The sequence below is a fragment of the Choloepus didactylus genome, chromosome 21, assembly GCF_015220235.1.
Source record: "Choloepus didactylus isolate mChoDid1 chromosome 21, mChoDid1.pri, whole genome shotgun sequence".
Classification (NCBI taxonomy): domain Eukaryota; kingdom Metazoa; phylum Chordata; class Mammalia; order Pilosa; family Megalonychidae; genus Choloepus; species Choloepus didactylus.
In genome coordinates this window covers 40,907,867-40,919,911 of record NC_051327.1, presented here as the reverse complement: position 1 = coordinate 40,919,911, position 12,045 = coordinate 40,907,867, and the positions used below count along the sequence as shown (strand labels likewise).

Sequence of the window (12,045 nt, the reverse complement as noted above, 5' to 3'; positions counted from 1 at the left end):
CCTTCAGCATATCCATTGATGGTGCAGGACCCAGATATTAGGAACCCAGCAAAAAAAAAGGAAAGATGTCTTCAGTGTCTACCTGCCACTGTAAACCATTAGCTTACAATTCCACTGTGGGCAGCATAGGGTTAAAGGGTTCTCAATTCTTCCTGTGGAAGAGACCGTAAACCAGACGTGCAAGTGGTGGCTGGAGTTCTGATGAGAATGAGGGATGTGTGGACAGGTTGTAGGAGTCATCCAGAAAAGTAGAAACACCTGCCCTGCTCACAGGCTCCCATAAAGAAAATGGCCCAAAGTGAGCCTCTTCTACAAAGACTTGCCAATGGGCTTGAAGTAAAGTCAAGCCTGCACCCTGATGCTTAGATTGGAAGCAACCATTAACTGACTGGGCTAGAGGAAAGTCAGGGACTTGGAACTATTTTGATGGAACTCTGTGCAAAAGGCAGGCTCCATATTGGATGGAGGCAAAATGACCCAATCGGATTTTCCCTTCTGCAAATGATAAATGGGAAGGGTACAAAGAGAAGGTGATTTGTGTTGCTTTGAAGCAGCTGCTCAACCCAGTTGGGAGACCCTGGGATCCAGGGGGACCGAGTTGCTGATGCCACCACACACACCCCAAGCTCCCTCACTCAAGTGGCATCGTGCAGAGGGAATGTGTCAAATGAGAAGAGATGAGGATTGAGGATGGAGCTGGGAGGCCATGATTTCAGGCAGGGGACACAGAGTCAAAGGCTATGTGGATGAGGCAGGGTAGGTGAATGTTTGGGTTTACTGGATAAGGATCTGGCAAACAGGGGCACACTCTTTGACTAAAAAGGGAAATCATGACCTATCTCCAGCCAACTGTCACCTTGCAAGAATGTGGGCCAATGTTCCCAGATCTTCTGATTTTTCAAGAGTATATAAATTCAGATTTTAATTGGGAAACTTCCTAATTTCTAAAACACCACATGGGCCAAACATAACCAAATTGCTGCCAACTTTAGTTCATGGGCTGCCTGTTACATCCCTGAATGTCAGGGATGGGAGATAAAGGAGGAATGTTAAAGAGGAACTGAACAAGGAGGGCCAGGGAGGATGGAGGGGAGAGGAAAAGAATGGGCTCAGGGGAAACAAGGAAGCAGAGGGTCTCAGGAGGGGGGTGCAGAAAGATCAAGGAAGGTGAGGATTGGCAGATATCCATGGGATTGGGGAACTGGAGGTGGTTTGAAGGTTAGCCTGAGCCGGAGTCAGAAAGTCAACCTTATGGAGGAACAAGTTCTTGGCACTCCTGCCCAGAAGATAAATCCTTTCCTGGTGGTTCACTGTCTTGAAGAACTTACACGACTGGGGCTGCCCTTTGGACCAGTTTTAGGTTCTGACCAAAGGCCATTTCAACACCTTTGTAGTAAAAAGTGCATGTGACTGAGTCAGACAATGCCTTTTTTCCCCAAACCCTGTTTCTTATTCTTCTTTGCGTCCATAGCTAGACCACATTTCCCAGCCTCCCTTGCAGATAGGTATGGCCATGGGTAGAACGATCGCCACCAGTGCTTGTCAGACTTTAATGTGCATATGAATCACCTGGAGATCTTGTTAAAATGCAGATTCTGATCACTTGGGTCCAGGATGGGGCCTGAGAGTCTGCATTTCTAATAAGCCCAAGGTGATGCTGACACTGCCGATCCTTGGACCGCACTTTGAGTAGCAAGAATGTGCCCCAATTCCAGCCTGGACCAGCCCATAGGTGTGTCTTCTGTCTTCCTCTCCCCTTTGCTGGCTGAAGGCAGAGGCTGTGTCCTCTAGGCCTTCTAGGGAGGTGGAACCACTAGATGGAAGGAGGCTGGGTGCCTGAATGACTGCATGGAGACGAGCTCCTCCAAACACCTGCATGGGACTACGACATAAGCAAGAAATGAACTTTTATGAACCTAGATCTGGGAGTTATCATACTTGCTAACACGGTGAGCTTGCTTTGAAATATCTAACCAAAGTCAGAAAGCACAAAGAAAGAGTTGGAGTGTAAAAGTGGACAGTCAATTTTAGAATTCATTACTTTAAAAGACTTCATTCATCTCACATTAATTTCAAGCACTTAATATGAACTTTGGCTCATTTAAGTTGGCCTACAACTTCAGATCTTGTGGCCAACTTCAGACCTGCAGCCATTTGAAGCCCCCTTTTCTCTTGCTTCCTTAATCATAGAAGTTGTAAACTTCAAACACCATTCTAGACTCCTCAGGTAGAGATAGTCATGGGCCCAACTCTGGTCAATGAGATGGAACCAAAGTCACTGGATGGAACATCTGGAAGTTTTATGTTTTTAAAGGATGCACTTGGCTGGCACATCTATCTGTTGTCCCTCTGCTGTTAGCCCAATCCCCTTCTTTTGCTCATTAAAATGTGCAAGGCCATGCAGGAGGTGCAGTGGCATCTCGTGACCATGAATTACAACATTTTAAGGATGATGGAGCAAGGATGTACAAGGAGCCTGGATCCCAGATGTTATGGAACTGCCATACCGGTTCCATACCTATCCCTGGACCACACAGTGCACGAGATAAACTCTTGGATTTAACCCACCATTAGCAGATTTCTTTATTACTTGTGGCTAAACCCACTCTGAACTGATACAGAGCTGATAGATTACATCTATTTGGGTACAACAGGGCCAAGAGAGAATGGGAACTCACATTTATTGTGCATCTTCTGTGTACCAGGTCCTTCCTAGACAATATCTCAGTTTAGCTTTACAATGACTCTACCACTTTCATTATTCTCACTTTACAGATAAAGAAGGTGAAACGCAGAGAAACTTACCCAAGGCCATGTAGCTAGTTCACGGCTCCAAAGCCCATGCCCTTTACGCTAAACCTTGATGCCACTTCAGGACCAAGGTGTGTGGATGATTCAAGTTAAAAAGGACTCTACGGGATTTACCAGTGCTTGGCATGGGGTCTTTGTTAAATATTAACATACCAGCCACAATGCCAAAGACTCCTGCTCATTTTGCTGCTCTGCCTAAAGGTTGCCCATCACCAGGTATCACTGGGAAGCCCAACAGAGAGGGAAGTCTCTTACTTCAAGCCAAACTTCAAATTTCCAGATGCATTTGCATCTGCCCTGGAATCCCTTGTGTATTCCAAGATGTGCAGGAGCCAGAGCCAAGCCAGAGAAGGCTGTTTAGCAAACCAGGCAGTTGGGAGAACTATGTCTTAGGACAGGCACAAACCATCACTCCTCCTTTTCAGGGAACCCACAGTATAGGGTTTAGACTGTTTTGATGGCATGAATAGTCTATTTAGGAATTTCTTGCCTTGTGACATTCCCGGCTTAAACTGTAAGCCCTTGAGAACAGAAACCAAGCCCCCTTTCCTCTAGGATCCCCACCACAGAGTGTATGGCATTGAGCAGAAGCCAAGTAAAAGTGGGAAGAATCAGAATACAATTACAACTACTTTTGCTGATTGAGTGTCCACTAGGTACTTGGGCCTGGACATATTTGAGTGATCATGGTAGCCAATAAATTCTTCAGCTCTTTTTATGCAACAGAAACTATGATAAGCACATTATAACACCTAATCTCCACAATAGACCTAGGAGTTATATAAGATTAAATTCCCCATTTTGCAGCCAAGTATAGAGAGGCTCAGTGTTCAAGTTCACTTGCCCAAGGTCACCAAATGTGGATCCCGGCATTTGAATGTAGGACTGTGAAGCTCTAAAGCCCACCTTCATCTCACTGCACTGCACTTGTTGAACTAGGAACAAAAAGGGGTGTGGGAAGGTTTAAGGTTATAAGAAATGGGGAGAAAGGGCTATCACAGAACAGTAGCCCACAGGAGAAGGAAAGGGGATGTGGCTGGAGGAGCTGCAGGGGAAGGGCAGGAATAAAGAAGGGAAGGATGTCCTGTCCCTGCTCTGCCCTGCTCAGCTCTGGAAGCTCTGGCACTCCCGGCTCCGCAAACCTGGGGGCTGCTCAGGCCTGGTGTGTCCTGGGGGCAGGCCTGGGGGACTGACACAGGTCAGCCACTTCCTAGGAATTGTTCTGAAGTCAGGATTCTGGAATCCACGTTCACACGTTTCCTGAGTCCTTCAAATCCTTCCACAGCATCAGGAGGCAGTATTGCATGGCACCCGTGGCCACCACTTGTAAGCTGTGTGACCTTGGGCAAGTCGCTCAGCCTCTCTGAGCCTTTATTTCCTCAGCTATAAAAAGTGGGAGATGAACAGTACCCACCAGGCAGGGTTGTTGGGAGGATTAAATGAATTAACATTTAACGAGACACTTAGGACAGTGCCTGGCACATAGGAAATTCTATGTGAAAGCTGTTAGGGAAATCTTTATATACACAGTTTTGTGTCCATGCCATGAAGAAAGAAGTCTGTTCTCTCCCCACCAAATATCTGCTGATGCAAAGAACAGACTGCAGAATAAAAGAGGGCATGCAACCATCAGATGGCAAAGGTGATGGTCTAAAAATCCTTTCTGGAGAGCCAACCTATGACTGCTGTCATTTACTGATCTCTGGTTATGTCCCAGGAACTCAACACATCATCTCATTTAATCTTCACAGTAATCCAGGACAGTCATTGTTTTCATGCCCATTTTACAGAGGAGAAAACTGAGGCTCAGAATGATAAAGATGCCTGAGGGCGAAGCCTGGCTCCTTACCTTCAGTAGGACAGAGAAGCCCACATGCCAAGACTAAAGTGAACACAGCACCTTGCAAATTGCTTAATGTCCCTAGGCCTCAGTATTCTCATGTGGAAATTGGGCGGGTGATGTTATAGAACAGTTGCTTTTACCTTAAATAATAATAATACATGTTCGCAGGTGTTTGGCAATACATAGAGCTCCTCTGGCCCCCAGAAGCAAGGAGGCGGGCTTCCCCCGGCCCATCACCCACCTCCCAAGAGCAGGGGACACTCACGGAAAATCACCATGAGGAAGCGGGTCTGGTTCAGCATCTGGGTCAGGCCGGCAGATGTCAACACCAGCAGGTTGCCTTCCTCTGGGATGTGCAAGAGCTGGGGTAAGACATCATCGTCCTCCTGGGTGTCCACCTTTGGTGAGTCCTGGACAGCAGAGACGCGAGAGGCCACCAGCAACAGGGACATCCAGAGCAGCTCCATGGCTGTCCTGCGGGGGCGGGGGAGGAACAGGTGCCCATATCAACCCAGGTGGCAGGCCCCACATCATCACTCCCTCCCGCCTCCTTCCCTGGTCCCGGCTGGAGCACTGCCCACTGCCTCCCAGCTGTCCCCAGCTGTCCCCAGCTCAGCAGCAGTACCAGAGGAGAGGCCAGAGGTTAGGTCAACCTCAGGTCCATTGGCCACTGTGTGGGGGAACTCAGAGCACAGGAAGCCAAATCTACACACAAGCCACCAGCCCCTCAGCCACCAGGTTAGAGCTTTGCAGAGATTTGGTCCCAGCCCAGAGCCCTGCTGTGAACCTCTAGATCTCAGACATGGCTGGCCCAAACCCTATCAGAGCCTCCAGGCATCCCTCTACGAATAATGCCCCTGGTTCATGCTCTTCTAGTTAGCACTTGAATGCCCCCAGGACAGGGAGCTCATTATCTTGCAGTGCACCCTGTTTGATTTTTGAATGATTCTGTTCATAAATGTAAATACTTTCTTTTAAAAATCATAACTATGACACATGCTTTTAAAAATTCCACAGGATACAATAAAAATATGCCAGTTAGGAAACAGAAATCTCTCCCATAACCCCACCCACTAAGAAGCCACTGTTAGCAGTTTGGGATGATTTCCTGTAGATGTTGAAAGTACATGTATATATATACATTTGAATGTACATTTTAAAACATAAGTGGAATTAGACTCTCAATATCATTCGATGTTTTGATTTTTTTACTCTGTAATGTGCAATTTATCCTTGTCAGACCCCAGGAAAAAGAGTCTAACATATAGAAGGAATGTCTGATCCAGGGGCCCTGCTGCTCATCTCATAGATACCAGGTGTGCCATAAACTAAGGGTTGAAGGCTGTTTTAGGAATCCCAGTCATAGTGGCACCTAGACTCCAGGGGGCGGACAAGGCAAGATCAGATATGCCCATAAGATGGAAGACCATAAACAAGCCAGAAGGCCTGCTTCCTCCACATAGATAATACAGTGCACATCAAAGAAGGGTTGTGTGTTAGAACCCTAGTAACCAGTCAGCAGAAACTGATAAGCACTCACCCAATCGAGGCCCAGAACACACTCAGCAGGAGCCCCCCACACACACCCAACGTGGGTTTTTCCTTTAAAAAATGCTGCTCTCAGATAGAGGGCCAGAGCCATTTTTCTTTTCTTTCTTTTCACTGGCTCCTACCTGCTTTCTTCTGCTTTCTTCCTCTAATAAACCTTAAACTCTCTACTTAAACCATGACTTACTGCGTTGTCTGGATTCCTGAATGACCTAACATTTGGTGCCATGACTCGGATACGGAGGTTCGACTAAGGCTTGAGTCTCCAGCCCCTTAAGGGGCAACGGGACAGCCTCTTGGTCAACCCTGTTCGGAGGACCCACTGAGGTTTGAGCTTCCCTGCCCCTCAGGGCAATGGGGCAGACTTCCAGTCGACTCCATTCCCCGAACTGCAGCCGTTCAGGTTTCCATGCATTCAGCGGCTTGAGTCCATCAACTCAGACCACCTTAACGCGACTCTGGCTTACCCTCACAGCTCTCAAATATCTACAACCGATTCGGCCCTAGCTAGGTAAGTTACGTCTTTCTGCCCAGATCCTCCCCTCGACAGTTTTGTTCGATGTCCCGTGGACATCCCGGCCCACCTGAGTGTGGCGCCTAGGCCCGTTTTCACACAGCGCCCCAGCTTCGTAAGCCTAGGGAAACCTGAGCACTCAGTCAAAACTCTCTGATGCTCCGTGAGTGTCTTTCCCCATTTGCAGCAGTCAAAGTAACCCGGGGGACGCCTTGGGCGAAAGGCTGCATGCATTTCCTGACCCACAATGGCAAACCGGGGATGCCTGCTTTGTTGTTGCGACTGGGTTGTATGGATCTGGGTTGTTAGTCTCACTTGAGCAACATTTTGGGTGGTCTCTGTAAGCCTCCAATGGAGTGGGGGAGCTGTGAATTTCTCACAGGCAATCTCTGTAAGCCTCCCATGAGCATAGCCCCAATTCATGTCAGCCTCATTCAGGGAGAATGTAAGCCTCTGAAGGAGCAGGAAACTGAATCTCTCACAGGTGATCTCCGTAAGCCTCCGGTGAGCAAAGTTCCCTAACATACCACAAGCCTTTCAAATTTCTTAACTAGCCATGGGAAATTTACAGTCACTTTTAAGTAACTGCAAAACTGCATTTCCTCCTACATCTACCCCCTCAGATGTTTAAACTTCAATTAAAGGGGGAAGTAGAATCAATACGATTTGGCCACAGTATCCTTTAGAACAACAAAAACATTGGCCAGAAAATGGCACTTTTAATTGGCAAATTCTCACCAAACTTGATAATTTTATTTGGCGTAATGGTAAATGGTCTGAATCCCCTTATTTTCAAGCTTTTTAAACTCTTTGAACCTGGCCATCCTTGTGCCACACTGTTGCCTCTCACCAAATCCTCCTTCTTCATGAAAAATCCTTCTAAGTCTTCAGCTTTCCTCTCTACAAAAGTTAACCCTGAAAAGCCTTTAAGCAGCTTTTCTTCTTTAACCCTGCAAATCATCTCCCTCATAACTCTTCTCTAACCGCTTCCACTCCTCTCCCCTTGCTGTTAACCCCTTCCCCACTTCTCGTCCCATCGCCGCCGCCCCCTCCTCACCTCACCCCACCCGCGCGCAGCCCACTCACTGCCCGTGAGCCCCTACCCCCATCTCCCGCTCGAGCCCGCCTCTCCCGGGCAGGAGAGTGCAGCACAAACCCAGAGCATGCACACCTGGCGTAACCAGAGAATAAATGAATAAAGCAAGAACTCCTCAATTACTGTCTGCTGCTGTTTCACTATCAACAAACCTACCCCATCCCTAACAATGTTTAGCCTCTGATTTACAGACACTAAATTTACATCCCAGTGAGCTGCTTCAATGTGTAAATGACCTCCTACTGTGCAGCTGCCCTAAAACCTTATTGCACTCCCCTTAACTCCCTCCAACAAAAAGGATATAAAGTTTCCAAAAATAAAAAACAATTTTCTAAGCCACAAGTCACTTACTTAAAAATTTCCCTCTCCCCTAACAAAAAGAAAACTGATTTCTCTATTTAATGAGAGATCAGGCAAGCCTAGCTATTTAAAACCATGTTTTCAAATGCCCTAATCCATGTCTCATGGGCTGTGGAGCAACCCTCAGCTACTCAGAAATTTTCCCTAGAGTACCGGGACTCGAAAGTCTGGGTGGAGGTGCCCACTGCAAACAAACACCGAATGCATCTGAGTTAAGATAGCTTTACAATTGAGACTTTCCCTGTGCTTACTAAGTGTGTAATTTTTTGTTTATTGTATTCACTTTGCTTTCATTTGTTTCAATTAGTCTATTGTGCAGTAAATTTAATTAAATTAATCCAAGGGTCATGCATGCAAACTCAGTGGGTTTGAGCCCCACTAATGGTAACTCCAGATTTGTAGTTCTCCTTTTAAATTTTGTGCAGTTTGCACAGTTTGCATTTGTGTGAAAAACCAGTAACATTTAAACAGCTCCTACTCCTATGTTCTGTCTTTATAATTTCTTTTGCTGTTGTTCAGCCATGGGAAACTCTCAAAATGTGCCAGTTACATCGTCCCTAAAAACTATTCTTAATAATTGGCCTAAATTTAAAAAGTGTCATTAAAATTGTTAATAAGCTAAAGCTGCAGCCAGCTGGCCTTTATGTGTGGTATGGCTAGCTATAGCAAACTGTCTCAAGAAAAACAAAAACAAAAAAATCTGTAAGTTAAAAGAAAAGTTACAGCTTAAAAAATACATGCAGAACTTCCACCTCTGCTTTAATATCATAACTTCCAAAGCAATTAAAAAATATAATAATAATGTAAATGTGCTAGCCTATCAGTTTTTAAAATTAAGAAGTCAAAAAGACCTAGTCAAAAGGGTCCTTACAAAAACCTAAAATTGCTAAGAAAATTTCAAAAGTAACTAATACAATTTAAAAATCAGCAAAACAGTGCAAATTATCAAACCAGTGTCCATAAAAATAATTGTCTCTTACTAAGGAATCTAATAATGACAACTTTAACTCCCTCTCTCTATAAAGAATGTTTTGTTTTAAATATTTAGCATCATTCTAACAAGTTTGATTTTAGTGGTAATAGCATGTTGTATAGAAGGTATAAAGAATGTTTTTCTAATTAACGGAAAAAAGGCAAAGTAGCTTTGTCCTAAATGACTGATTGTTTAGGAATGTAAAATAAAGCCTGGAAGGATAGGTATGTGGGATAAAGCTTAGATGGATACAGAAAGTTGTAGAAGGTTTGTAGAGTGGAAAATTTGTTTCTGTAGTCAAGGTTAAAAGATAGGTACAGAAAGCTACAAAAAGTTTGTGAAAACAATTATTTCTGTGGTCAAAGTTAAAAAAAATGGTAAAAACTAGTAATAACACTGTTTAGCAATAAAACCTCACAACTTAAAGAAAAAAAAACTGGTTTCATAAAACAAAATAGCATTAAATATTTTAACCACCACCCAAAGCAGTAATTAATATTCAATATTGTTGGGTATATGCCTAATAATTCACAAAAAATAAAACATTCCTCACTGTATTGCAAGCTTCTCACGTTAAGATCTCTTGCTGTTTTTATTAAGAAAAGGTTTCCTTAAATTATTGAGGTGTTATTTCTTGATAAAAGGTTATAGAAGTGTTTTTCTGAATAATCAGTGTAGGATGCAAAAAGTCTCTTTTATCAAAATAACTTCTTGCACTTCATGTTAACATTATTATGTCCTTGACTATTTATATTCTTGTACTAAGTATCTTTACGTTTAAATTATTGTCTGTCCCTATACTCTTATTTGAATGGGAGATTACTTAATGAAACCCAAACTGGCTAAACAATGACCTGATAAGGCTCAGGCCTTTTCTAATAGAAACCATAGGTTTAAAGTGTAACAAACAAACCTGTAACACGAGCACAAAGTTCCTTTAACAGCCTTGTTTAGCCAGTAAATAAAACTATGTTTACTCATTTTATATTAAATAAAACTTTGTAAATGTATGAAAATATTATTTGTTTTCTAAGTTATCCATGCCTCAAATAAATATATCCATCAGTTACTTAGTAATCACCATAATAAACCTGGAATATATAAAGAAAACTTAATATCTTCACTGCAACTTGTCATCAAACCTCAAATATTTAACATTATTAACACACTACATTAAAAAATAATAATAAAAGAATACTTTACTAAATAATTAATTAAATTAGAAAAACTTCTCCTTGTAATCACAAAGCAAAAGCTTTAACCCATATCCTCCTAATATGTCCCAAACCTACCAAGGAAGCTGCTTTAAAGCACATACAAAAGGTGGGCATAAAAGGCAGCCATTAAATGGCAAACAGCAAAACCCTCTCAAATACTCTAATTTAATAATTGTTATACAAGATTATAAAGCTTATTCGTAACTGCACACTTGTTCAGTAATATAGCAATCAACATATTCATAGAGCCAATATGCTATAAAAAATTTAACAAAACTAAGAAAACAAAATACTTTCACAAATTTCAAAATTCATGCAAAGTTAAATCATTGTGTGCATTTTTTAAAAAAAGAAATATTGTAACACCTATACATTCCATTAATCCTTACCAAAAATTGTTTATTACTATTTCAAGATGCATTAACTAAAGTGTTTTAATTATTTAGCAATATTCTAACAAGTTTAAACCTATTTTTTTTAGTAAAAGTTATAAAGTGTTTTCCTCAATAATCAATGTAAAAGGCAAAATGATTAAATTCATGTAACATGTTATAAGTTGCAGAAGAAACATTTGGACAATGTTATAAGAATTAAAAACTTCTAACCTTCTTTTGTTGTTAATGTTTTGATGTGCATAACATTAAACAACAACGTAGTACTGCTAGTTATAATTTCAGTTATTTTTAAAGTGTTATCTGTCACAAAAACAGCCAAATTTCCTTGTAACTTGCATTGTTTTACTCTAATACTTTTCTAAAAGTGCTTGCAGTTAGTTACAAGTCAAATCTTCATCTTCAACAACAGCAAAGAAACACTTTTAAAAAGAAGCAAAGCAAGTATATAAATTGTTCTACCCATAATCTAACATAACCCTAGTAAAAATGTAAAGAAAAATTAGACCTCTATTTTAATTGAAGTGCTTGCATGCTTAAACCAAGCTCCCAGTACTGTGCCTGCATGCTCTCTCCCCATCAGAGTTATTGGTAAAACCCATTTCTGTAGTCACTAAAACTAAAAAAGTGTCAACCACATCACATGGACATGCTCCAGAAGTAAATGGACGCATGCTGTTACTGAAAACACCTTTTACTATAGACACCTTTGCCTCTGCCTGCCAGAAAAGACTCAATCACTTAAGCTTTTCAGTGAACATTGCCTCCAGACTAGCTCTGCTGCATGGTGCCAGAGGGTGCTGTGAAACAACCAATGAAACCCTGGAGCCCACCGTCCTGCTTCCCAGAGGATCAACAATGCTGCACTACAACTGTACAAAGAAGATACCTCCCAGAGCTGCAATTGCCAGTGTGATGTGGTTAAAACCTAAAAACATAATTAACACTAAGGCCTGCTCTTATGAGGGGACAGCATGTATGGTATTATAAACTTAACACCCAATGCAGCTCAGGAAAAACTTAAACATTCATTAGCATTCAGTGCTACACATATATACCAAATAAATATAACAATGTCCCTTCAATATTAAATCATATGCAAAATAGTAATAATGTTAAAATTATAGTAAAGTAAACGCATTTTCTAAGTGGTGAATGAATTTACCATAAAATAGAAAATGGCTCTTATTACCATAGTTTGTGTTCTGCTTGTCACTTGTTTGTCTTAATTGTTGCCTGTATTGTATCTTTAAGTTTGTCCAGAGCATCTTCCAAATTAATATAAAAACCT

The 12,045-nt window shown here is 42.3% G+C and overlaps 1 protein-coding gene across 1 annotated transcript in view; it reads right to left on the bottom strand.

Annotated features, from left to right (window-relative positions):
- PDILT (protein disulfide isomerase like, testis expressed) overlaps nucleotides 1-5,121 on the bottom strand; it is a 39,527-nt gene extending 34,406 nt beyond the window's left edge. The window contains exon 1 of the mRNA XM_037813810.1: nucleotides 4,920-5,121. Coding sequence (XP_037669738.1) covers nucleotides 4,920-5,121 — 202 coding nt within the window. The remainder of the gene's footprint in view (nucleotides 1-4,919) is intronic.
- Between the last annotated feature and the right edge of the window lie 6,924 nt (nucleotides 5,122-12,045).